Genomic DNA, 25,735 nt, shown 5'->3' with positions numbered 1-25,735 from the left:
TTTAGCCAAATCTAAACTGCATCTTCCAACAAGTGATTCTTGCAAAAGTGCTTTTTGTATAAGCGACTTTCATGACAACAAAATTTCATAGCAATTTATTGAGTACAGTATGTTTGATAAACAATTTGGTGTTAGTTTCTGTCACGACCCTAGGATTTAGCTAGGGTCTAGGAAGGAATTGGGAAGGATTCGGGAGGGAAACGGATAAGAATTGGAGGGAGATATAGAGTAGAAATCAAGAGAAATGAGAGAGAATTAGGAAGAATGAGAGGGAGAAAGTAAGGAGGGAAAATATGAATTCACTATATTATTTCAGCATACATTTCTCTACATACAAGACCTATTTATAGGCTGTTCAACTAGAAGTAGAGTCTAAGAACAACACCCATGTGCACTATAACAGAACTAATAGCATTTCCTAACCAACAATGTAACTAATTACAACTTTGTCCCTATAATATCCCAAGGGTCGTGACAATTCCCCCTCCTTGAAAGGTTTCTTGTCCCCAAGAAACTTATTACAAACAAGCCGGTGTCTCTTCATTCAATGCCTTTCTTCACCAACTGGTTTCTTCTTCGTCTTTTCTTGTTCTTCTCTCGTATTTCTCTTTGCTCTTGCTTTCTCTTTTCTTCTCTCTCCACAATAACAATATTATGACTTGCTGCAACACCAATCTCAGCCATCCACTTCTTCCTTATTGCCATGAAAAATGGTTCTAAATGAGCGGTCAGTCCTGCAACCCTATCTTTTCCAACCATAGAGATAATTTCAAACCTCTCTATAGGGAAAAATCTGTACAATACTCCCAATTCTTCTGGCTGCAATGTTACCTTTGTCTTGTTTTGTGTGCCCATGCCAATGACATTCGTATGAGATGTTCCAAGCAAGTTGCTTGGTATAATCATCTCTTCTTCCACCTCCTCCTCTTCTTCCTCCGGATCACCCCAATGTTTAGTCTTATTAACTGGTTCTTCCTCATAGTTGGGCTGGTCTTGTTGCAGAACTCCAGAAATATCACCATCGAGCGGACTATCATATTCCTCAGCATGAGGTTTGCCCCAACCTCCTACTTGCTGATTGCTGGAGTATACCCTAGGCACACTTTCAGCAAGTATTTCCTCATGTAGCACCTAAGTCTCATACTTTGCATCAATTGCACGTACACCATCTTCCTTTTCCACTGCTACTTCATCAGCTCCCTGCACTACTTGATGAGCAGCCTTAGGAACTCCAATGACAACATTAGTTTTGGGCCTTCTCCAAACCAAGTACACAAGGCGTTTACAAACTGTGGCCAGCTCCATTCTACCCTTTCCCAGCTCCAATTTTCGAACCAAGCATCTGCAACACCATCCAAATAAGCTGCAGCCATTTTCACTTTCGCCCCTTCCACTACTCGGTGTTGGTAGAACAGCCGTTCGCATCGTCGGATCCACCACTGAGGTCTTTCTCTTTCAAACGGGGGAATGTCCATTTGTGACTCTGGAATGGTGGAGTGATTATTGCCAACCCCTTGGTCCCAATTATCCTCCTCTACCTTAGCTTTGTCCTCCGCTTCCTGATACTCCCTCGAATCTTGTGATCTCTGTCTATTCCTTAGGGCATCGTTAGAATGGGCACTGATGAAGCCCTGGGGGTGAATTCCATCGGAAGGCAGACATTAGGTTGCCTAGCTAACATGCTCAAGGCATTCAATTGCTGGCTGATCTGCTGGCGGAACCCATCAATTTCCTCCCGGAGCCTGCTAAAGGCTAAATCCAGCTTACCCGCATACTTCGATTGGCTCTGGTTGATCTCCTTTTGAGCTTGCCGACACCCCATCTCCAAGGTCTCCAAGCGGTCATCCACCTGCCCTTGGTTCTGGCGTTTCCCACTTTTAATAGCATCCCATCCGAATTCCATCTAGTTCACCTCGTGTTGCCTTCAATTCCGCCTTAGTTAAGATGCAATAGCTAAGAACCGTCGCCTTCTTAATCTCAACTTCTGGACTCGTTTTAGATCAAATATCCGGCTGCGCCACTCTGATTTTCCTTCCTCGAATCTAAATTCCACACCCTAAGTTCGCCCAAACCCAGTGCACACGCAACGATTAGACTTGGAATCACACAATTGAAATGGCCGGTCTACTTCACCTTCCAATATTACAACAACCACATGTTGATCAGCTTTGCTTCAATTCACCCCAGGCCTGCCTCCTTTCTTACCCAATCATCGACCACAAGCTCTGTAATCACCGGAATTCCTTATCTCTGCTTGGCTCAAAATCGCGCAACTTCGCTTCAAAGGAACCGATCTGATTTGATTTGCAATCAGGGACACTTGAGTTTATCCCCATTTCCAGATTGTAGCTAGGATCAAGATCAGGTGCATTAGATCCCTATTCGAGGAAGGTCGCCTCCAGAATTCCAGTCGGATTGGTTTACAAAATTTGCTTTGCCTACTAATTCCGGACTTATATCAGCTCCAAATTTGCCTCCAATAATCGCCTAATCTAGCGACTCAGAATTCACCGAGATCTGAGTCGTCTTCCCTAAAATCAAAATCCGCAATCTTAAGTTCGCCTCAATCAATTGTACATGTCCGCCTATGTCTGCAATTAGCGATGATCAGCATGCTCAAGGATCTGCTTCCCACACTTGCCTTCCTTCTTGCTATGTACTCACGAACATAGCCGGTAATCGCAATGGATAAACACCTTTTGGCCTTGCTCGCGATCGCTACAAATTTAGCGATAGTCCCCAACCACTTCTCCTTCTCCACAATCGAGGTCACCTCATCCCCTTGGCCACATGCACGCCTTCCTTGATTGAACAATACTTCCAGATTTCTAAAGTTAAAAACCACTCCTATCTGCTTTAGGACAAAATTTGCAGCTCAGTATCCCTAACACTTCAACGAGGTACGGTATTTCTGGACAAAATCTTCTGCAACTATTTTACTTTTTGGCATTATCCATGTAAAATATTTTCACTGCATTTTGGTGGATTTTACTTATTTGTCGAGGGTGGATCAAATGATTCTTTGATGGAAAAATCGTTGGGGTTTTCTTGGTGCCTGACGTCTGGCTTTATGATTGGGTTCCTTTTAAACAATTGCAATTCCGCTTTAATTTCAAGCCACTTATACTTGATTATGATCTTATCCCAAGAAATTGTAACCTGTTTCTTTTTCTTTTCTTTTTTTTGCAACTCAGTTTCCCTAACACTTAAGGCATGGATATTTTCTTCTACTAGGGAAAGGGTTGTGCTCGGTTGAGGAAGAACTTGTTTATTCACACCATCCACCAGGTTAGATCAAGTCTTAGTTGCACGTTTAATAATCTATCCTCGCACCTTTAGCTATCTTAAAATACATAGAATATGGAAAAGTGAATGCCTATGGGTTTTCAGGAAACATGATTACTGCAAACCAGTAATGGAACTCGGTTGTGCAACTAGATGATGCTTAACTGTTAAGGTTTGACTAGTTGTAAAACCACTTCATTTTGTTAATCTTCTATTAAGTATTTGAGCATTTCAATATTATTATTGAATTGTTGATCGAGTACTTATGTTTCATCATTACTTATCGTCATTGATTTTTTTATCAAGTGCACAATTTTTATGTAGGGAATTTTTGGCGCTATACTGATTGTAAGATGTTTTGCTCAGGTGAAGCACGAGATTTCACGCTCTTACGAGAAAATTGCTGAGCGACTAAAGCTTATTCTTAAAGAGGTTGTGAGTTCTATTATGCATTACTCTTCATCGAGTTCTATTATGCATTACTCTTCATCTCTTCCCCCTTCTTAGAGCAATATATTTTTAGGCCGAATAGACTATTTAATTCTGAGCTTAGGGTCATTTTTGAATTTTATCCGGTTCTGACATTTTGTTCAATTTGGTCATCAAATTTAAACTTTGATTTCAATTTTATCTCCGAGCGGACATGCGTGTGCCCCAGCATACGTGGCGCTTAGGTGACGTGCTGATGTGTCCATTGTTGGAGACATTAGCACAAGAAACCCATCATCTTCATCCCTCAGGCCACTAGGTTTTACATCCTAAAGAGTTGCCGCCGCCTTCCTTCATCGCGGTCGCCTTTTTGTTCTCTCATCGAGGGGTCACGCGAGGCCTCAACCCTCTGGTCACGCCACGCGAGCCATGTCGAGCACGAAGTTGTTCGGCCATGCGAGTGACTAGAGGTCATCGGTCATGGCGTCGATGGCCATTATAATGCCGAGATTCGACCCTTGGCTGAGAAGACTCGCCTAAATCGGTCGACCAGAATGATGATCCACGTCGGCGAGCCATCGACCAAAAGGGGGCACGAACCGTCAGTTAGGGCAGCCACGATGAAGCTCGATTTTGGAGAACATCGTCGACGATGGTGGAAGCAAGGCGCAATCGATCGACAGCAATAGACCCATGGCCCTTGTCATCTTCTAAACATCGATCTCGCCATGGTCGTTTTTTCCCCTCGACCTCTGGTCTTCTCCCCTCTCGTCCTTTTACAATCGGCTTCCCATGTGGCCGCCATTAATGGAAGCAAGGCACCGGCGGGATGAAGAGTGAGAAAGAAGGCGGCCAGGGGCAGGAAAAGGGCAAAAATGACAACGGCGGGGGCGGCAGCAGCGCAAGGTGGAAGGCGAAACCCTAGGTGATTTGGGGAAGAAGATGAGTTTTGACCCATTAAATGTTTGGTCGACCCATTGGGTCAGATTTGGATCAAAGTCAAACATGGGTTTGTTTTGCTAATGGAGTGCGATTTTGTTCACCCTCTTTAACGAGGGTCCTCACCCTCGTTAAAGAGGGTGAACAAAAACGCACTCTTGCTAATGTGTCCATTATTGGACACAACAACACGCCATGTTAGCGTCACATATGGAGGGCCACAAGCACACGCCTGTCTGCTTTAGGACAAAATTAAAACAAAAGTTAAAGTTCGATGATAAAATTGAAAAAAATGTGAAAACTGGATAATAGTGAAAAATGATGCTAAGTTCTGTGTAAAATAGTCTATTTGGCCATATTTTTATGATGTTTTCGATTGCAGGAAGTCATTGGATTGTTTTGTGGAGGTCTATATGCAGCTTCAACGCTTGCAGTTATCACTGTAGTGATCTTTTACCTTTTATTCCCTTGTATTCCTTTCCGTTTTTTTTTTTTTTACGTATTGCTATTTCAATCATGATGCTTAAATAGTCATTTCATTTTAAACTAATTGGGTCGTGATAGTTGTTTACATCAGTGGACATGTTCTCCGCACTGAATGCTTGGGAAATGAGAGAGCTCCTCAACTACACAGACATATAACACTTTGATCTTACATTCTCAGCAACCCAGGTATGGTATTTTTGCACAATATATTATGCATCGCCCTCCGTCTCTTACCCTTCTTAAGATAATATATTTTTATGAATTTTTCGATTACGGAAAGTAGTTGGATTGTTCTTTGGAGTTCTACATGCAGCTTCAACGCTTTTAGTTATCACTATAGTGATGTTTTATCTTTTATTCCCTTGTATTTCTTTCCCTATTTTTTTTTTTTTTTTTTACGTCTTGGTATTTTAATCGTGATATTTAAATAGTTATTCCATTTTAAGTTGATTGGGTACTAATAGCTCTTTTCATCAGTGGGCAGGTTCTCCGCACTTAATGCTTGGGAAATGAGAGAGCTGCTATACTACACAGTTATGTAAGACTTTGATCTTATTTTCTTAGCGATCCAAGTATTGTATTTTTGCACAATATATTAGGCATCGCCCTCCCTCTCATCCCTTTCTTGGATCAATATATTTTTATGAATTTTTCGATTACGTAAAATAGTTGGATTGTTCTTTTGAGGTTTACATGCAGCTTCAACGCTTTTAGTTATCACTGTAGTGATCTTTTACCTTTTTATTCTCTTATATTCCTTTCTTTTTATTTTGTTTATTTTTTTTATCTCTTGTTATTTCAATCATGATGTTAAAATAGTGATTCCATTTTAAACTAATTGGGTCGTGATAACTTTTTACATCAATGAGCAGGTTCTCAGGACTGAATGCTTGGGAAATGAGAGCTCCAATCCTACGTAGACAAGTAGCTCTTCGTTCTTACTTTCTCAGCCAACGAGGTATGGTATTTCTGGACAAAATCTTCTGCAACTATTTTATTTTGTGGCGTTATCCATGTAAAATATTTTCACTGCATTTTGGTGGATTGTACTTATTTGTTGAGGGTGGATCAAATGATTCTTAAAACCACTTCATTTTGTTAATCTTCTTTCAAGTATTTGAGCATTTCAATATTATTAAATTGTTGATCGAGTACTTATGTTTCATCATTACTTACCGTCATTGATTTTTTTATCAAGTGCACAATTTTTATGTAGGGAATTTTTGGCGCTATACTGACTATAAGATGTTTTGCTCAGGTGAAGTACGAGATTTCACGCTCTTACGAGAAAATTGTTCTGCGACTAAAGCTTATTCTTAAAGAGGTTGTGAGTTTCATTATGCATTACTCTTCCTCTCTTCCCCCTTCTTAGAGCAATATATTTTTAGGCCGAATAGATTATTTAATCCTGAGCTTAGGGTCATTTTTGAATTTTGTCCAATTCTGACATTTAGTTCAATTTGGTCATCAAATTTAAACTTTGATTTCAATTTTATCCCCAAGCGGACAGGCGTGTGCCCCAGCAGACGTGGCGCTTAGGTGACGTGCTGATGTGTCAATTGTTGGAGACCTTAGCAAAAGAAACCCATCATCTTCATCCCTCAGGCCACTAGGTTTTACGTCCTAAAGAGTTGTCGTCGCCTTCCTTCATCGCGGTCGCCTTTTTGTTCTCTCATCGAGGGGTCACGCGAGGCCTCAACCCTCTGGTCACGCCACGCAAGCCATGTCGAGTACGAAGCTGTTCGGCTATGGGAGTGACCAGAGGTCATTGGCCATTGCGTCGATGGCCATTACAATGCCGAGATTCGACCCTTGGCTGAGAAGACTCGTGTAAATCGGTTGACTAGAACGATGACTCACGTCGGCGAGCCATCGGCCAAAAGGGGACACGAATCGTCAGTTAGGGCAGTCACGGTCAAGCTCGATTTTGGAGAACATCGTCGACGATGGCGGAAGCAAGGCGCAATCGATCGACAGCAATAGACCCATGGCCCTTGTCATCTTTTAAACATCGATCTCGCCATGGTCGTTTTTTCCCCTCGACCTTCGGTCTTCTCCCCTCTCTCGTCCTTTTACAATCGGCTTCTCATGTGGCCGCCATTAATGGAAGCAAGGCACCGGCGATGAAGAGTGAGAAAGAAGGCGGCCAGGAGCAGGAAAAAGCAAAAATGACAACGGCGGGGGCGGCAGTAGCGCGAGGTGGAAGGCAAAACCCTAGGTGATTTGGGGAAGAAGATGAGTTTTGACCTATTAAATGTTCAGTCAACCCACTGGGTCAGATTTGGATCAAAGTCAAACATGTGTTTGTTTTGCTAATGCGTCCATTATTGGACACAACAGCACGCCACGTCAGCGTCACGTATGGAGGGCCACACGCCGGTTTGCTTTAGGGCAAAATTAAAACAAAAGTTAAAGTTCGATGATAAAATTGAAAAAAATGTGAAAACTGGATAATAGTGAAAAATGACGCTAAGTTCAGTGGAAAATAGTTTATTTGGCTATGTTTTTATGATGTTTTTGACTGCAGGAAGTCGTTGGATTGTTCTGTGGAGGTCTACATGCAGTTTCAACGCTGGCAATTATCACTGTAGTGATCTTTTACCTTTTATTCGCTTGTATTCCTTTCCCTTTTTTTTTTCTTTTTTTTTTTTTTACATATTGCTATTTCAATCATGATGCTTAAGTAGTCATTTCATTTTAAACTAATTGGGTCGTGATAGCTGTTTACATTAGTGGACATGTTCTCCGCACTGAATGCTTGGGAAATGAGAGAGCTCCTCAACTACACAGACATCGCGCTGATCCTGAGCTTCTTAGCCTTTGAAGGTGTTGTCGGGAGCTCTTGATTAAGTAGATATCTCATTGGCCACATCAATGCAATGCATCTATCCCTCCTTTTCATCTATACTTGGCCGTTGTAAGACCTCCATATGAATCGGTCGTCCGAGGGTGTCCCGAGTGGAGGCTAGCTTGGACTTCCCGTCTGCATGTTGGTTGAGGGATCTGTTGATTTGGATTAGCTCAAAGCGTCTGAATTTGTGTGCCAATTCCCTTTCCTTCTGCAGATAATGGGACGACGTTGGGACCCTTACTTCGTAAGTCCCTTGAAACTTTTCCACAACTAACTGCGAGTCACTGTGAGCCATTAGATCAATTACCTCCAACTTTTCAGCCAGTTTCATCCTCGCTAGCAGCGCTTCGTACTTAGCCGTGTTATTGGAACTGGGAAGGGTGAAACGCAAGGAGTATTCCAACGCCTCCTAGGGGGAGATTGATACCACTCCTACTCTACTCCATTCGCATTGGACGCCTCGTCTACAAATAACATCAACTCTTTCCTGGGCACCTCTTTTGCTGTTGGGGAGTGATTGCACTCCACTATAAAATCTACCAATGCTTGCCCCTTTATTGCCTTTCTGAGCTCGAAGTTGAGATCATACTCATTGAGTTCAATAGCCTACTTGGTTAACCTTCCCGAACACTCAGGCTTCTGTAGGATTTGTCTTAATGGTTGATTTGTTAACACTGTCACGGTGTGGGCCTGAAAGTAGGGTCTCAATTTTCTCACTACTGTTATCAGCGCCAGAGCTACCTTTTCAGCGTGGAGGTATCGCAACTCTGCTCCCTGCAAAACCTTGCTCACATAATAAACTAGGCTGTCGACTTGTTCCATCTTTCTAACAAGAATTACGCTTACAACGTGGTGACTGACTCCCAAATATAGGCATAGCCTTTCTCCTGTTTTCGGTTGAGTCAATAGGGGAATCTCCTTTAGGTACTCCTTCAATTCTTGAAATGTCTTTTCGCATTTGGTAGTGCATTGAAAATCCCTACCCCCCTTTAAGGCCTTGAAGAAAGGGAGGCTGCGTTCAGCGTATTTGGAGAGGAACCTGCTCAGAGCTGTCAACTGACCCATCAGCCTTTGAACCTCTTGTACTGATGAAGGGGACTGCATGTCAATCTTTGCTTGCACCTTTTCTGAGTTGGCCTCTATCCCCCTGTGAGTAATCATGTATCCTAGGAATTTTCTTGATTTCACCCTAAATGCACACTTGTCAAAATTCAAACGCATATTATTCTCCCAGAACACTGCCAAAACTTTCTTCAATTGTTGGGCGTATGACTCGCTTTGCTTACTCTTCACTATCATGTCATCCACATAGGCCTCCATCTCCTCCCCTAGAAAATCTTTGAATACTTTGTTGACCATTCTCTGATACGTGGCCCATGCATTCTTCAAACCGAAAGGCATCACCTGGTAACAGTACGTCCCATTTTTTGTGATAAAGGTCGTCTTTTTCAGCATCAGGCGGATAGATTCAGATCTAATGGTAGCTCGAAAACGCAACCAAAAAACTCAGCACAGTATATCCGGAGGTATCATCAACTAGCCTATCTATTCGGGGGAGTGGGTAGGAGTCTTTCTGACAGGCCTTCTTCAGGTTTGTAAAATCGATGCATACTCGCCATTTTCCATTAGCTTTTGTCACCATCATGACATTCGCTAGCCACACGAGGTATTGGACCTCCCTAATGAATCCCGCTTCAAGGAGTTTGTCTACTTCTTTTTCCAAGTACCTCAACCTCTCTGGGGGCAATGTGTCTTTTCTTCTGTTTGACTAGCCGGGCTTTTGCTGATTATTAAAGTCTCGAATATGAAATCATCTTTTGCCTGTCAATATGAATTGTTTTGGATATGACCTTATGGTGTTAATTGAGGTACGTCTGTATCTGTTAAAATACATGCTAAATTATATTATAGTGTCTTAAATGAAGTTGCTCATTGAGTGCTATGTCCTAATGTTTTGATGATGAATCTTGCTATGAGTGTATGATTTATAAAATTCTTGAATTAGCTTGTTCTTCTTTCGTGATTGATGTTTTGAATGATCTTTGATTATGATGAAAATGATTGTTTGTTGACTAAGGTATTTCTATACCTAAGTGCATACATATTTGATTGAATATTCATGATTTGCATTTAGATAATTAAGTGAAAAATCTTGATGTTTTGATGAGGTGGTAGTCAAATGATTGGTTTGCCTACGATTGTATTAGGTTAAAGGTAATCTCGAGTAAGTGTGTATAGATATAGGTCTCTATGGAATATTAGTCGTGTAATGGGGAAGTGTTACTCGAGTTGCTAAAATAGAATAGATATTTTTAAAAAGAAACTCGAGCTTGTCACTCGAGTGTCATAGGACTAGAATCCTAGTGCTTGAAAGCACTTTAGCTTTGATATATTAGTTCAAATTTTCTTAAACTTGATTTATGATTTTGAATTATTTGCTTTTGTTGATTAATGTTTGCCTAAATTGTCAAGATGACTCAAATAGGTTAGAACATTTGTGGCTTGTTTGTGGCTTGAGTGTTAAAAGAATTGTGGCTTGTTTGTGGGGGAAGCATGTCCTCTATTTAAATCTATCTAAGGTTTGATTTCTTAAGAAGATAGTAAATCTTCTTTTTGATCAGCTTGTTGTTAAATATATATATTCTTGCAATATTTGGGTGTACTTAGTCTTAGAATGAATATTTCAAAAAGGGGGAGAGAATTCCTTTAGTATGTTCTATCTATTAATGTTCTAATATGTTTTAGAGTGTTTTAGCCGTATGTTTTATTGATATGTTTGTAAATACCTTTCTTTGGGGTTCTATCTATTAATGTTATCATATGAGCGTTTTGGTCATAACCTGCTAAGTATTTTATGTGTCAGTATTCTTCAAGATTTTAGAGTAATGTATTATATATTTCATAATTGATGTTTAAGTGCTAGGCGTCAAGATTGTTACGTAAATGATCGTATACTCAAGTGATGGTACTTGAGTTTTGATTTGAAGGATTTATATTATCTTATACTTTATATTAAGGTTGTGCCAATAACCTTACTATGTTTTGCTAGTGATTAATCTTGCTCTTTTTTATGTGTCTGTTATATCAAGAACTTGCTCTACGATTTCATGGGATATCTTAAGAATGCTAATGCATTAGGGTCATGGGTAAATGTCATATATCCAAGGCAGTTAGTGTGTGAAGTATGCCAAGGCAGTTAGTGTTCTAACATTGGGGGTGGCATGCTAACCATTCGGGTCTCGTGTGGTTTGCACCATTACTAATTCAGTGAGATGGTTAATTATATTACTATCAAAACCTAGCAAGGAGTTACTCAATCTCATTGATAATTAAAGGTCATTCACCCGTCACGTTATTAGGACTAACTCAGGAATCTATTGACGTTGGACTTACTTTTTTAATTTAGTAAAAAAAAAAAAAACCATGTATGTGACGAGACAAACAATTGAAAATAAACATTAGAACCATGTTTTAACTAATGGTAAATATTCGATTACCTAGCATCTGCATAGATTTTGAATGTCAAATAGACACCTAAATTCTAGGATATTTGAATATTTATTGAGATTTTGGTAGAATGTAGACTGGGACTTGGTAAAATGGGATTTCATTATTCTAATTATTTGAATAGAAGTTTGGTTTGTTTGATGATATCAACATCCTCTAGAATTTTGTAAAGCTCAACTATGCATGTTGGTATAAATATTTGGGTCAGTAAAGGGCATCCCTAGTGCACAAGACTCCACACTTGAGGGTTGGGGAGGGTTGTCTATATATGTGGCCTTACCCTTGCTTTTGCAAGGGGGCTGTTTGCTCAACTTGGTCCTATGACCTTCCAATCATAGAGTAGCGACCTTACAAATTGTATTTAGGCTTGTGACTTAAATGGACTTCCAAATTGCTTTCAGGTTTGTGATTCTAAGACCTTGGTTCCAGTTTTTTCATCATTCTATGAAGTTACTAATTTAATCTTTGGAACAAGTTCTTTTTATGTAATTTATCTCCATAATATGCTATCAATTTATGATTTTAAATCGCTGTCAAATTTTCTGGTATACTTATTTCAAGTTGATTAGCATCTCCAAGGCTTGTCTTCACCCTTGGGTCAGGGAAGTAGAGAAAAGATTGAAATGAAAAACATAAGCCAAGGATTCTTCACTTTCTGTCCATTCTTAAATCAGATACTTTGTGTTAATTTTTTGTTTGTTTGTTTGTTTTAATTGATAGGTGAGAACTGGCCAAGGAGGTAGTCGAATTGTTGACAGCCGCTGCAGATGGAGCTAAATCTTTGATTGATGCCAGCAACTGACTAATATTATATGTTGAAATAGCCCGTCTTTTTTGAAATTTAGGATATCACCGGAAAGCTGCCTTTTTCTCAAGGCAAGTAGCACAGCTGTACTTCCAACAAGAAAATACAGAGGCTGCTACCAGGGCCATGCAAGTGTTGGCAATGACGACAGAAGCATATCGTGTTCAAAGCAGAGCATCTATTCCTAAAAGTTCTCTTCCAAATGCGAGTGAGCAAAGAATAGTTTGGCATCTATGATTATGCTCAGGCATTAGTTGATGATAACTACAAAAACACCTATGATTGTGTTGTTATTGTGTATTAGTTGATGAACTAGCAAGTAATAACTGCTGTATCATGATATCTGTTCACTTGCCATGGTTGCTGCTTGTTGATAGCTAATGTAGATTATTAATTTACCATTACTCTCTCTCTCTCTCTCTCCTGTTTCTTTTGTACCTGTTGGGCATTTCAATCTCTGATGGACATCAAAAGTGTTAATTATTTTAGAACTTCATAATTCTAGTGTAGGGTTTTAGTTATTCAGGGATCCTATGTTTCTGTTTCCTTAATTTAGCTTCTGAGTTTAGTAAGGATTAGGAATGTTTGATTTTTGCTTCCCATTTTATCTAGGATTCCTAGTTTGGTAGGGATTTGTGAGTTTATAAGTACCTCATGAGTGTAAGGAGTTTTCAGATTTGGGTTATTGATTACTGAAACAAAATCTGGATTCTTTCCTCGGATATATTTCCTCTTCCTCCCAGATTCTTCTCTTCTGCTTCTCTTTCTTTCTTCTCTTCTCTGTTTTGTCTTTTTCCTCTCCTCTCCTTTCCTTATCATGTCTACTTCTCTTCTCTTCCCTGTATTTTCTTCTCCTTCTCCTCCACCTTTCTTCCTCTTTCTCTTCTTCCTTGGTTATGTGTGCTTTTTGTTATCTTATCATCAGCAACATGCCAGCACTTGCAAGGTTACTTATACCAGTATGTCTTGGAAATGTTTTGGATGAGAGAACTGATAAGACTATGGTTTCCTGATTGAGAACATGCGAACATGCATTTGGATATGGAAAGGATGCCAACTCTCACTCCCATTATCAAGTAATCTACGGATTTAATAAACACAGTACTATGGTATCAGCCAAATTAAAGTTCATTTTGACTTCAAATTGATGATTACATCAAATCAAGGAGAAGAAAACCTCTAGTTTTGCACCAAATGAATTAGCAATAGCCTTTTCTTTTAAGATAAATAACAATGTAGATGAAGAAGAACTGCTGAAAAGGGGTTGAAATCATAAAGAATTAAAACACTACAAATTACAACAAATCATCCAGGAAATGAATTTAAGAAAAGGAAAAAAAGAGTGAATATATCGAAAGAAAACATCTAGAGGATTATATGATGGGAGAACTTTGCAAATCTGTTACCAAATAACATCCTTATTTACACATTTGAGCTTATCACAATGTGGTTGATGTGATCTACTAAGACCAGATAATGTGCCCACGAGTATGATTGATAACCCAGTGTTCTGTACCAACTACATTTAATATTGTAGGGACGAGATAAGAGTTATCCATGCAAGTCTAATAGTATCACATGGTGCAAGCATTGATATTACAATGCTAGTCACAAAAATGCTAGCTGTTCTACTATGCACAGCCTTTTGTTTAGTAATTAAGCTGATGAGTTGTGGGGTAACTCTTCTTGTAGCTTGACAATAATTAATTTTTAATATTAAGGTTCTCCATTTTTTTATTTTGAATATTCTATGAACTCATTTGTACAGGAAATGAATAATGCAAGTCCAGGAAATATTCTGGCATAGTGCTTATTTTATCGAGTAATTAATCGAAGAATAGTATCTTTACATGGTTGGGGACTAAAAATTAGGGATGGATGGTAGGTTCTGGCTTGGTTCACTTTCATTGATGTTAGGCTTCGTGATTTTTTCAAATTATGTTTCTAGAAAGGAAATTTTAAACTGTGTTGACTGCAATTAAAAAACTCTCATATTTCTAACTTTTTAGTTTTTTTTCCTTGTCGTACTCTATATGTACCATAGGAAACAGGATCAATTCATGCTAATGCTGGGAAAGTGCATCATCATTCCATAGTCTCACTATTTGAGTCACAGTGGAGCACATTGCAGATGGTTGTGCTAAGAGAGATCTTGCTATCTACTGTCCGAGCTGGAGATCCTCTTGCTGCATGGAGTGCAGCTGCACGACTTCTTCGATCCTACTATCCTCTAATTACTCCAATTGGAAAAAATGGTCTTGCAAGTGCACTTGCAAATTCTGCAGAAAGGCTTCCTTCAGGAACTCGCTGTGCTGATCCTTTCTTACCTTTTATCAGGTACTTTGTTGGTGTTGAATATTGTTTTTCTAAATGAGAACCAGGATAGACTGATCTCAAGTTATTTTCTTAATTAACTAAGATGATTCTTTATTTCATCCAGCAGCACAAGGTACTTTCTTAACTTCTTATATTGGTTCTTCTGTGTATAAGCAAAGATTGCATTTGTCCTCCAAAGTGTCCAAAGCGAATCCAATGGAAAAAAGTAATTAAACAATTGACCAACACAAGTACGACATGTTCTCTAAGTTCTTGTGGTTTTATGGCTATTGCTATGTTAAAGGCTACAGCTACAAATGACTCCTATATGAGTTTGATTCCTATGTGCTTAAAAAAAATTGTCTGCATTCTATAAGAGGATATAAAGAATTTGCTAATACATGATTTGTGTGCGAAAGGCAACTATGAGGAATAACTTGCATGTTGGTTAGTTCCCAGTGGACTTAAACTTACTAATGTAAAATGGAGGTCTATAATTCATATAGCCAACCCCTTCTAGTGGTATTAAGGCCTGTTATTGTTGTTGTAATTTTGTTGTAACATGAAGGAACACAAGGGAGATTTATGCTTTTGTAGAGACTTCACATGAAATAGCCATTTTGCAAAGCCTTGGTAGCAACAATAAGATTGCTCCAATGTAACTAGAAGTTCACAGATTCTGGAAATAGCTTTGTTGAAAAAAAACTAGGGTAAAGCTGCATACAATCTCTCCCTTGACCCTTGCAAAGATGGGAATCTTGTGCACCCAAGCACACCCTAAAGGCTTGACATGAAATTATATCCTTTATTGTCTGAAATGTTCTACATTTTCCAAAATTTTCAAGCCTCTTCAAGATAAGAGTTAGCTAAGATGTGCTACTAGATATACTGGTGATACTGGTGGGGATGGTCATGGGTCCATTGCAATCATTTCAACCCCATATTTATGGTGGAGGAAGCAAGCCACATGAAACAATAATTTTTGTTGAAGAATTCTCCCATAATCTTGTTCCATCAATGGGTATTACAATATATAGGAATAAAGGTCATTAAGATCCCTTTATTCTAGGAATACACAGATAGGAAACTACTGAACATAGAATAGAAAATACCAAATATAAAATAGAAAGTTGACTTAAATCTAATCCCGTAAAATCAGGAATTATTCTAGGATCCTAACAAGCTGATACCCCAAGGAACATGGTCGTTAGGGCTAAAACTTCATTAGTGGGGTGACTGCACATTGACAATGGAGTAGTCATGCATATAGTTAGAAGCAGCATTTGTATTGTGAAATCATGGAGATCATGCAATCATGACACAAGTCACACGGTGTAAGTGATAAACTCAGGCCTTCCATATTCTTCATCTTTGAACAATCTCTCTTTAGAACCAATCAAGGTGAGGATCCTTCGTAGTGGAGGATCTGTTCTTGACAAACTCCTAATTCCAGCCTCCATTCCATAATTTGTTCTTGACGAACTCCTAATTCCAGCCTCCATTCCATAAAACCTTGAAGGTCCTGCATGAAGGAGTCCCTAAGCCCTGCCTCAGCTGACGTTACTGAAGCCATTTGAGTTACTAAAGACATAGGATCCTTAGGAGCGGCTCCTATCATAGTCAGCAATGGCACATGGGACCCATCAAACATGCATGAGATGGGTGGAGAATTCCTATGACCTAACCAAATGGGGTGGTGAGTATTTTTTTAACATATGCAATGGTTGGGCAGAGAGATCTTGCTGAACTGAGGGGTGCCTAGACTAGTCCAATCAATAACACATAGCATATTATTATTATTGCAAGTTATGTAAACAAGCTCAAAAATTGGAGACATGGAGATAGGCTCGATGCCTGGGGGGACAACTCATGGAGCCGCTCACTTGCTCAAGCTAAGCTGAAGGACTTGATAGCTTAGAGTGATACAAGCACTCACAATTGGAAGTAAGAATGATATTTTTAAAATTCTCTGAGAACAATTAGAGGTTTTAGAAACAGGAGAGCCACATTATATAATTGTTCATGAGCTACGCAGCCCTCTAATTGTTCATGATAGTACTGAAAAGCTCTGCTCCTGAAACAGTCCCATCTCAGAAATTCTTAAATCGTGTTACAAACGACTTTTTCTGAAACCTTGAAACATTTTCTTTTTGTTAAACATCAGAGCATTCACTATTTCTCATACCCCCCAAATATTTAAGAATTAGATGTATGTGCTAGTATTTGTGAGGTGTGTATCTGCTTTAGAATGCTGGGGCTTTACTCAAGATTCCAATCCTACCAAAACATGTTTGGTTAATGCTTTTCCTTTTCTTTTCTTTTTTTCTCAAAAAAATCTGCTTCTGAGGATGAAGTGCCATGCAGTTTCCTGAGACTAATAAATTTTAATTTCAAGAATGCATGAAGGTCCTTGCCTTTGTCCCAAATATCCAATTCTATCGCCCAGGTTCCTATTTGATCCAATGGTTACTATAAATTCGTAGTTGGAGTATCCTTTCACATGCATTTTTCAATGATTTAGTATTATTTTGTCCTCTATTTTAATCCTTCTAGGTTGCATTCATTTCCTCTCCACTTCTTACAAATGGACATTGTAAAACGCCATCCAGCAAGAGAAGATTGGTGGGCAGGATCAGCTCCCTCTGGACCATTTACTTATACACCATTCAGCAAGGGAGGGACAAATCATACCAGTAAGCAGAAACTGATCTGGGTTGTTGGAGAGCCAGTCCAGGTGTTGGTGGAATTGGCCAACCCTTGTGGCTTTGATTTAATGGTGGATAGTATCTGTATGTCGGTGCATTCTGGAAACTTTGATGCTTTTCCTATCAGTGTAAATCTTCCACCTAATTCTTCAAAGGTGATCACCTTATCAGGCATTCCAACTAAAGTTGGACCAGTGACAATTCATTGATTCATAGTTCATTGTTTTGGCGTTATTACCGAGCACCTTTTCAAGGATGTAGACAACTTGCTACTTGGAGCAGCACAAGGTCTTGTGCTCTCTGACCCTTTCCGCTGCTGTGGATCTAAAAAGTTGAAAAATGTCTCAGTTCCAAATATTTCAGTGGTACCCCCATTACCATTGCTAGTGTCACATGTTGTAGGAGGAGACGGAGCTATAATTTTATATGAAGGTGAGATTCGTGATTTGTGGATCAGTCTGGCCAATGCTGGGACAATTCTAGTTGAGCAGGCACATGTTTTTTTGTCAGGAAAAAACCAAGACTCTGTTTTATCCATCCCGTATGAAACTTTAAAAGGTGCTCTTCCCCTGAAACCTGGTGCCGAAGTGACAATACCAGTAACCTTAAAAGCCTGGCAGCTTGGTTTGGTGGATAGTGACACTGCTAGCAAAAATTTATCTAGAAGCACAGGGAGGCAAGCTAAGGATGGAAGCAGCCCAATGCTATTAATTCATTATGCAGGTAATTTTTCAGCCATAAATGTTGGTGAAAATTTTCAGCTCATTACTCTGTTTTGTACTAAATGATATTGTTTGACTCTTGTAATCTTGTGTTTACTAGTCTATTCATTCCCTATTTGTAAGCCACATACCATTATTCAAGAATCATGACATACGATCTACCAATTAAGTTGTATACATACATATAATTGTGCTTTTAGATTTTAGTGCTTGTGTGTTTGTTTATTCTTATATTATATAATATAATAGATTTTTGCAAGTATTCATTGGATTTTGTTTTCTTAACTACCCAGTTTTATATGTGTTCTCCCACTGTACTCCAGTGTTGTTCCCTCAATTGAGAGAAGGGGGAAAAAAGAATCAGTTTTCTACCTGTTACAAGTTTGGTGTACCCAACCTATTTAGAATTTACAGGAAAAAAAAAAACCTATTTAGAAACCCAAGCCCAACCCTTAATTTCCTTGCACTTTTTAGCCCTTAAGCCCTACCCATCATGTGTTATTCTATGAGACCCAATAGCCCTTGTAACTTATCCCTTCTGGTCTATTTGAATCTCGCCATTACCAATTCTATAAACACGTAGGTCTTGACTTACAAACAGGTTGCTTCTTTGCTTTCATATGGTTTAAATCTCTGTTTGCTAAATTAGTGTTAATTTATTATGTGCTTTTTGTAGCTTTATTTGCTTTCTTTAGCCATATTTGCCTCACATTAATTTACTTTTGCATGTTGGTTAGTTCCCAGTGGACTTAAACTTACTAATGTACCGGATAATATTTATTATGTGGTCGCTAAGGAGAGCCACCGATGATCTCTATGATGCTTTCTTGGTTGTCAGTTTTATTAGTGAGACACGGATTTTGGAAATGAATGCCAATGATGAGTTGGAAGAAACTGAGATAGATGGAATTTGTTCTCAAGTCCAGACTTTGTTCTGTCATGATGCTGTGTACAATCAACTTGTGCAGGTTGGTTATTATCTCATCTTTAGTCATATTATTTGCAAAATGCTTTTTTTTTTTGGCTTGACCAAAAGCATTCTTCAACTAAATCTTAGTGTAAATCATTTAGTGTGTCTTACATGATGGCTCTGTCTTAGCTTAATTGAAGTTTACACATGAAACTTGTTTGTTTGTTGATAATGTTGTATTTATGTGTCTTCCTCTTTTTGTGGTTTGCATACCTAAACGTGACCCATTGAATTAGGCTGCTTCCCTTATGGCTTCAATGACTAATTTGTGTAAGATAGTTGATCACGAGTATTATTACTTGGTCACCTTTTTAAATTTTCATAATTTATCCAGAAAATGAACTTATTAATCCTCCATGCAGTTGTCTCTAAAATTAATTATCTGTAAATATCAGGGGATAAGCAAGAGGGTGGGCTTTTGTAGCATTGATAAATTATGCTGGATAATATGTGGCTAATCAATATTTTGCTTCTAAAATGATCACTATAATCTGTTTACAGTTTCTTATGAATCATTTTGACAGGTTACTTCAAGCTCTGTAAGATTGGTTAGCTCTACCTCTAAAATGTTGCGTGATGAATGGACTGCCCCATCTGGGTATTCAGTTAATGTGGCCACTGCTAATGCCACCCAGGTTTATTTCTGATCTCTTTCTTTTGGAATTGGTTACAAATGTGCTTGTTATTATTGTTTTGGTATTTTGTGCTTCATTGGTAGTTCATCTAGATGGATAAACTTAGAATTTCATGGCTACAGAATGTAGGGTCATTTGCTGTCAAGTTTGCCCTTCCAGCTCTTATCTTATTATGTTGAACCATTTGTGGGCACTGCAAAGCATAAGTAGGAGGGGAGGGGTCTAAAGGGATAGTCAAACCCTTTGTATGCCTGTTTCTTCATCTCCACAATTAGCAGGCCTAGTTTAATGAAAGGGAGTTGGTGATTATTAATTTGGCCACCCACTTATAGGAAGTTAAGTAGCCTTAATTCCCTTCTCTCCATATAATATTTTTTCTCCCTCCTGATATTATTCATAAATAGGAAGAGTAACTTTATCGTTCTCTTTTTTTCCATCCTGCCAACAGACTTATTTTTTTGGGGGTAGTTATGGGCATATAATTTCATTGTTTATATATTTCTAAATGAAACAATTTTAAAGTCATTTCAGACAAATAGCTGGCATTTGTTTCACGACCTTATGTGTAGAAAAATCAGTATGAAAGTGATTGAGATTTGAGACAAATTGTGACATGCGTTTGACAACCTTTATTTTTGATAGCTTAAAATCAGGATTGTTACTGGTATGATTGATTGTTGTCATTTGTATTGATTCTCTTCCCTTTTTAGTTTCAGCTGCATATGCATAAAAAGAGGATTGATCAATCAAATAACTCATTTGATGTTCTCTTCTATATTTCATCTTGGTATCAAGGCAGTGCCTTCAAATTTGAAGGGCAGTTTCTCTAAAAAGAAGCTAAAAATGCAAGGAGAAGAATATGTAAAGGTTAAAGAAAAGCAACATCGTTTAACTTATTCATTTAAGTTTGGTGTTGATTGAAAGCAATAGAAGGCTTATTGATAGATGACTGATAATATTGATTGGGGTCTTCATGCGAGTGAGAGTATTGTTAGAAAGAGAACATTCTTCAACTGGGTCTCTTCATTGTGTGAAATAAGTTCTATTTGTTGATGGATCTTGTGATGCATGGCTTGACGAGGGGGCCATTCTTTTTGGGGCAAAGATATGGAGGCTATTGGAGCAATAGCAAGTCAGGCAACCTGCATTATTCTGAGTTTGGTGACCCATTGTTATCAATATCATACCGAATAATGTATCAGAATGGTCATTGAGATGGTATTGGTACCAAGAACCTTTGAATACGTCGATATAGTAAATAAATAATATATTATAAAAATATGTACAATTATAATGAAGTTGTATAGACAAAATGACCTTGTGGAAGCATATAAAATCCTAATTATTATTGTGAACATGTTTTAAATAAAACTTAACATATAATAATATTTCTAAAATGATTATGGAAAAATAGGGACAACCACTCCTCTTAAATGATAATTGTTGTTGTCAAATAATTGGTAATAAGGAAAAAATAAATTAAACTATAATAAAAAAGATAAATAAACTATACAATTAATAACATAATATATCAGTAAAATAAAGAAAATTATATTAAAGAGATGATTAATTAAAATTGAGGAAATAAAGAGCCATATTCCCATGCCTGACCAAATATATTTCTTTTATTGTTGGAACATGAGGCCTAATCCTAGCTCTCAATGTTAATGCAGGAACTCAAGCTCTACATGTAGCCTTCCCACTTCAAAGAGCTAGGCAGGCATCAAGTGCATGTTAAAAACTAAACTAATTTCTTTGGTATTTGGAGAATTATTATTGTTTATTTCTTTCATCTTTAAGAGAAGATAGAAATTGAAACAAAGAGATCACAGAAGCTACATAGATACTCTCACCATCTTCAACAAAAACGCAAAGAAAAAAGAGAGAAATGCTGTGCAGACAAAAAGGCAATCTCTTTTCGTTATCAACTCCAATAGAAGATACATACCTAAAGATACAGATCAAAACAATAAGATAATCATGGATTGAATGTCAAATTTTTTATAAAGGCTTTTTACCTTTTGATAGGATAATTGGCTCGAAGGATATTTCCCTTCTATTCATAGCTTTACATGTACATGCATTTAGATTACTTTCAGGATAGTGGCACATATAAGCTTTATTTTACTTGCTGGATGCCGGCTAGGGGCGTTACACTGTGGGCATTGAACCTGTTAATTGCTTTCATGAGAATGAGTCTGTGTTTCCACTTTGTACAGTAGCTTTTCTTGATATGTTGATATGACATTTCTTTTTATGTTTAGTTCCACTTGGTCTTACATGCTGTTGTATTACAAACATTAATTGATTGGCTCTCTGTTACATATTTTCTGACAGGTTTTGTTGGCTACTGGTGGTGGTCATTTAGTTTACCTAGAAATTGGTGATGGGATATTGGCAGAAGTAAAACATGCCCAATTGGAGTATGATATATCTTGCCTTGATATAAATCCCATTGGTGAAAATCCCAACTTTAGTCAGCTAGCTGCAGTTGGAATGTGGACTGATATAAGTGTGAGAATATTCTCTCTTCCAGATCTGAATCTTATTACAAAAGAAAGCGTAGGAGGAGAGATAATTCCTCGCTCTGTCCTATTATGTTCATTTGAAGGGGTATGTTATCTTCTTAACCTATTCTGGCATATCTTCTTGTTCTTTTCTTAATTTTTTCAAGCTCTACATGCAATATTCTGTATTAGGGCATGTAAAGTTTTCTGGTAAAACCTTGAATACCCTACCAACTGCATGTATGAAAAGGGCATTCATACTAGATTGGTTCTTCACTATGCACCACTTAAATTATGGTTCGTTACCACATTGCTATAACATTGCGGAACCATAATAATGGGGGACCAATCTGGCATTTAGCTTGGAAATTTTCAAGCAGAGATGGGTTTGGAACTGTATGTGCCAATTTCATCTATATATGGCTGGTAATGTGTATCTGCTGTTAGTCTCTTTTGATCCAAATTTCTGCTGTGTTTTTTTTTCCAGATATCTTATTTGCTATGCGCCCTTGGAGATGGCCATCTCTTAAACTTTTTACTGAACATGAGCACTGGGGAGTTAACAGATAGGAAAAAGATATCCCTGGGAACCCAGCCCATAACTCTCCATACTTTCTCATCAAAGAATACCACCCATGTTTTTGCTGCATCAGACAGACCAACTGTCATATACAGCAGCAACAAGAAATTACTTTACAACAACGTGAATTTGAAGGAAGTCAGTCATATGTGCCCTTTCAACTCTTCTGCTTTCCCAGATAGGTAACTCTTAAATTTGCTCTTTATTTGTTGTTTATTCCCCAACAATGTTAATTGATATGTCAGAAGTTTGATTATACAGAAATTTCTGTTGTTTCCAGAATATGGGTCATGTGATTCTAGGGCATCTTTCTTGCGGGGGTATTTCTAGGCCACCTAGTAATGTTATCACAAGCTTTGTTTTTGGCCAAGTTCCTATATTTTTACCTATGTGACTGGAGGGTACTTGAACATAGAATGGGAGCAAATGTAGGATTGCAGTATGCCACATGGTCCAAGTGTGGTACACAACTAAACTTGTAGAGGCCATGGTTGGAAATAATGATATTTTTAGGGAGTATTTTTAGTCAATTTGATATCTCATAAAACTAAAGAAATAATCATTTTTTGCTTCCAAGTTTGTAAAAACACTTTCTAGTCGTGAATATTTTTATGCTCTACAGCAGCACCAAGCTGTAATCCTACTTGTATCTTTTGCAAGGCTAATATTCCATGTCATGCTTATGAGTTTTTTGCATTTCTTTTTTTTTGTAAATCTTCCTTTATATTGTTTGTTACGAACTTATTTTGATTACCCACTCCTCTTGAATGTATTTACTGATCACATGTTTAAACCATCTTAAATGCATCTCTCACCTTTTCTTTTCTTTTTTTTCAATAGGCAACCCTACAACTTTAGTACAAATAATCTCATTCTTAATTTGCCATTTTTTACTTTTTTGTGTGGCCGGATATTCAATTAACATCCCCAACTCAATTACACTCATATTGGTACTTAATTGCCCAACATTCCATGCCATAAAGGAAAGTCAGTTGCCATCCAATAGAACCTTATAACTTCAAAGCAATTTTACAATCATATAAAATCTTGAAGCACTTTCTTATTTTAACCATCACCTTGTCTTGATTATGTAATTTTCTCAATTATTGATTTTTTTGGTCCTGTTATTTTAGATATTTTAATTGATCTTTTCTTGAAATAATTTGGTCTTCAAGTCCGACCACAACATCATTCACATTTATTTCTTTCTAATTTGCATATTAGGTATTCTATTTGTGACCTATTCAACTTGAAACCTTAAAATTGTATGGCGTCCTTCCATAACTCAAGTTCACTATACATGCCATTTTGTTTCATTTGTCAGGACTGTCATTTACAAATAACATACACCAAGACATTTCTTCTAGAATGTATTTTTAGTGAGTTTATACATCATTAAAGCAAAGAGTTAAGGATCGAACACAGATTTTTTATGTAATATAATTGTAATTGAGAAAGTATAAAGATTTTCTCTAGAAGTCCCAAATGTTCCTATTTTTTGAATAATCTGTATGTAAACAACCTGGATTCCTTTCTAACCTTTCCTAAAATATTGTTGGTGATTCTATATAGGTTGCTTCTAAATCTATAAGCACTATATGTAAATGTTCTGTTTATTGGAGACTTTTATCAAACTCTTCAACAAGTGGACTACTTCTATTGATGATATATGAACATAGACTCAAATTAAATGGCTTTGGTTTTTCTTTTTAACCTTTGCTCGATCACCCTTCTCAAAGTTTCATAGGATGATTTATTAGCTTGATTCTTTTGTAATTTTCGCATATCCTTTATTTTTGTAAATGAGTACCAAAATGTTATTTTTTTCTACTTGCCAGGCATCCTATCGGATCTAAGAATCACATTAAATAGTTTCCTTAACCATAAAATTTTATCTGCTTTTATCTGGATGTTATTTAGTCCATTTGTTTTATTTTTTATTTTTTCATCTTTTTCATGGCTTGACATTTTTTCAGACAGCATGCAATTCCTATGTACTTCTAAATCATCAAAATTTTCGAATGTAACATTTTCTTTTTCCACATTCTTTGAATAAGTTGGAGAATAACTCGCATTTTTCCAGGCCTCATTAGCACCTTCTGTTTTTCACCTTCTGTTGGAAGCATCCTATTGGGCGTTTGAGGATAAGATCAATAACGACGTGGCACAAATCTATTGGTTCGAATTTCAAATAATTCTTCAATTCTACTTTGGATTCCAAACTTTATTTAAATGTAGCTTAAGACACATGTCAAGATCTTGCGGTAGTCTCCATGATCTTTTGGAAAATCCTTCATTTGTTCCTCGGTGATTACCCAGGAACTTCACATATATCAACCATATCCTTTGATTTAAAAGGAAACGCTTTACTTCTTGAACAACAATGCCTAAGAACTTCGAGTATTATAGATTTCAAGCTTATTTATAGAATTACCCGACAAATCATAACATGCCATGTGTCACTATAATTATTTAAGACTCATTATTACTTCCATGTGTTCCCATCCAAATGGTGCCATGTGTCCCAAACTTGGAGGTTAAGTAAAGACTTGGAGAAGACTTTTCTATCCATGTGTTTCCTTTCAAATGATGCCATGTGTTTTCTTTTCTAGCGGGATGATCCGGGAGAGGACCGTTACAGTAACATTTTCTTTTTCCACATTCTTTGAATAAGTCGGAGAATAACTCGCATTTTTCCAGGCCTCATTAGCACCTTCTGTTTTTCAAGATGGTTAATCAACCTTCCTTTTTCGTTTTGCTCTGATCCATTTGTTTTGTGGGTTTTATGGCCACTGCATTAGTAACCAAAGATCATGAACAATTAATCATATGGTGGGGTTGTACGAGGAACTGTGGATGGTAGAATCACATTTTATTTGTTGGGAACAGTTCTTCACCAATGATTGAAAATCTGTCAAGAAGATAAGCAGGTTGGTCAAAGGGGCAAAAACTAGGGACTTTTTGCCTTTTTTAAGTTTGACATATATGGAGGAGAGCT

At 37.8% G+C, this 25,735-nt stretch overlaps 1 protein-coding gene across 43 annotated transcripts in view; it reads left to right on the top strand.

Annotated features, from left to right (window-relative positions):
- The window catches only part of LOC127801380 (DNA damage-binding protein 1-like), a 166,575-nt gene that overhangs the window by 94,581 nt on the left and 46,259 nt on the right, over positions 1-25,735 (top strand). For 13 of the 43 annotated variants that reach the window (XM_052336454.1, XM_052336448.1, XM_052336446.1 and 10 more), the window contains 15 exons: positions 3,195-3,288; positions 3,391-3,457; positions 3,652-3,717; positions 5,036-5,095; positions 5,231-5,325; positions 5,617-5,677; positions 6,012-6,097; positions 6,398-6,463; positions 12,218-12,510; positions 14,347-14,639; positions 17,172-18,046; positions 18,783-19,013; positions 19,540-19,650; positions 21,988-22,263; positions 22,645-22,919. In XM_052336454.1, the coding sequence (XP_052192414.1) occupies positions 18,041-18,046; positions 18,783-19,013; positions 19,540-19,650; positions 21,988-22,263; positions 22,645-22,919 (899 nt within the window). In that variant the 5' untranslated portion in view covers positions 3,195-3,288; positions 3,391-3,457; positions 3,652-3,717; ... (6 more) ...; positions 14,347-14,639; positions 17,172-18,040. The other 30 variants (XM_052336451.1, XM_052336450.1, XM_052336452.1 and 27 more) reach the window with 28 other exon arrangements.

The sequence above is a fragment of the Diospyros lotus genome, chromosome 5 (genome assembly GCF_014633365.1).
Source record: "Diospyros lotus cultivar Yz01 chromosome 5, ASM1463336v1, whole genome shotgun sequence".
In the NCBI taxonomy this organism is placed as follows: domain Eukaryota; kingdom Viridiplantae; phylum Streptophyta; class Magnoliopsida; order Ericales; family Ebenaceae; genus Diospyros; species Diospyros lotus.
Note: the sequence above shows the minus strand (reverse complement) of the source record. Positions and strands in the feature narration are given on the sequence as shown.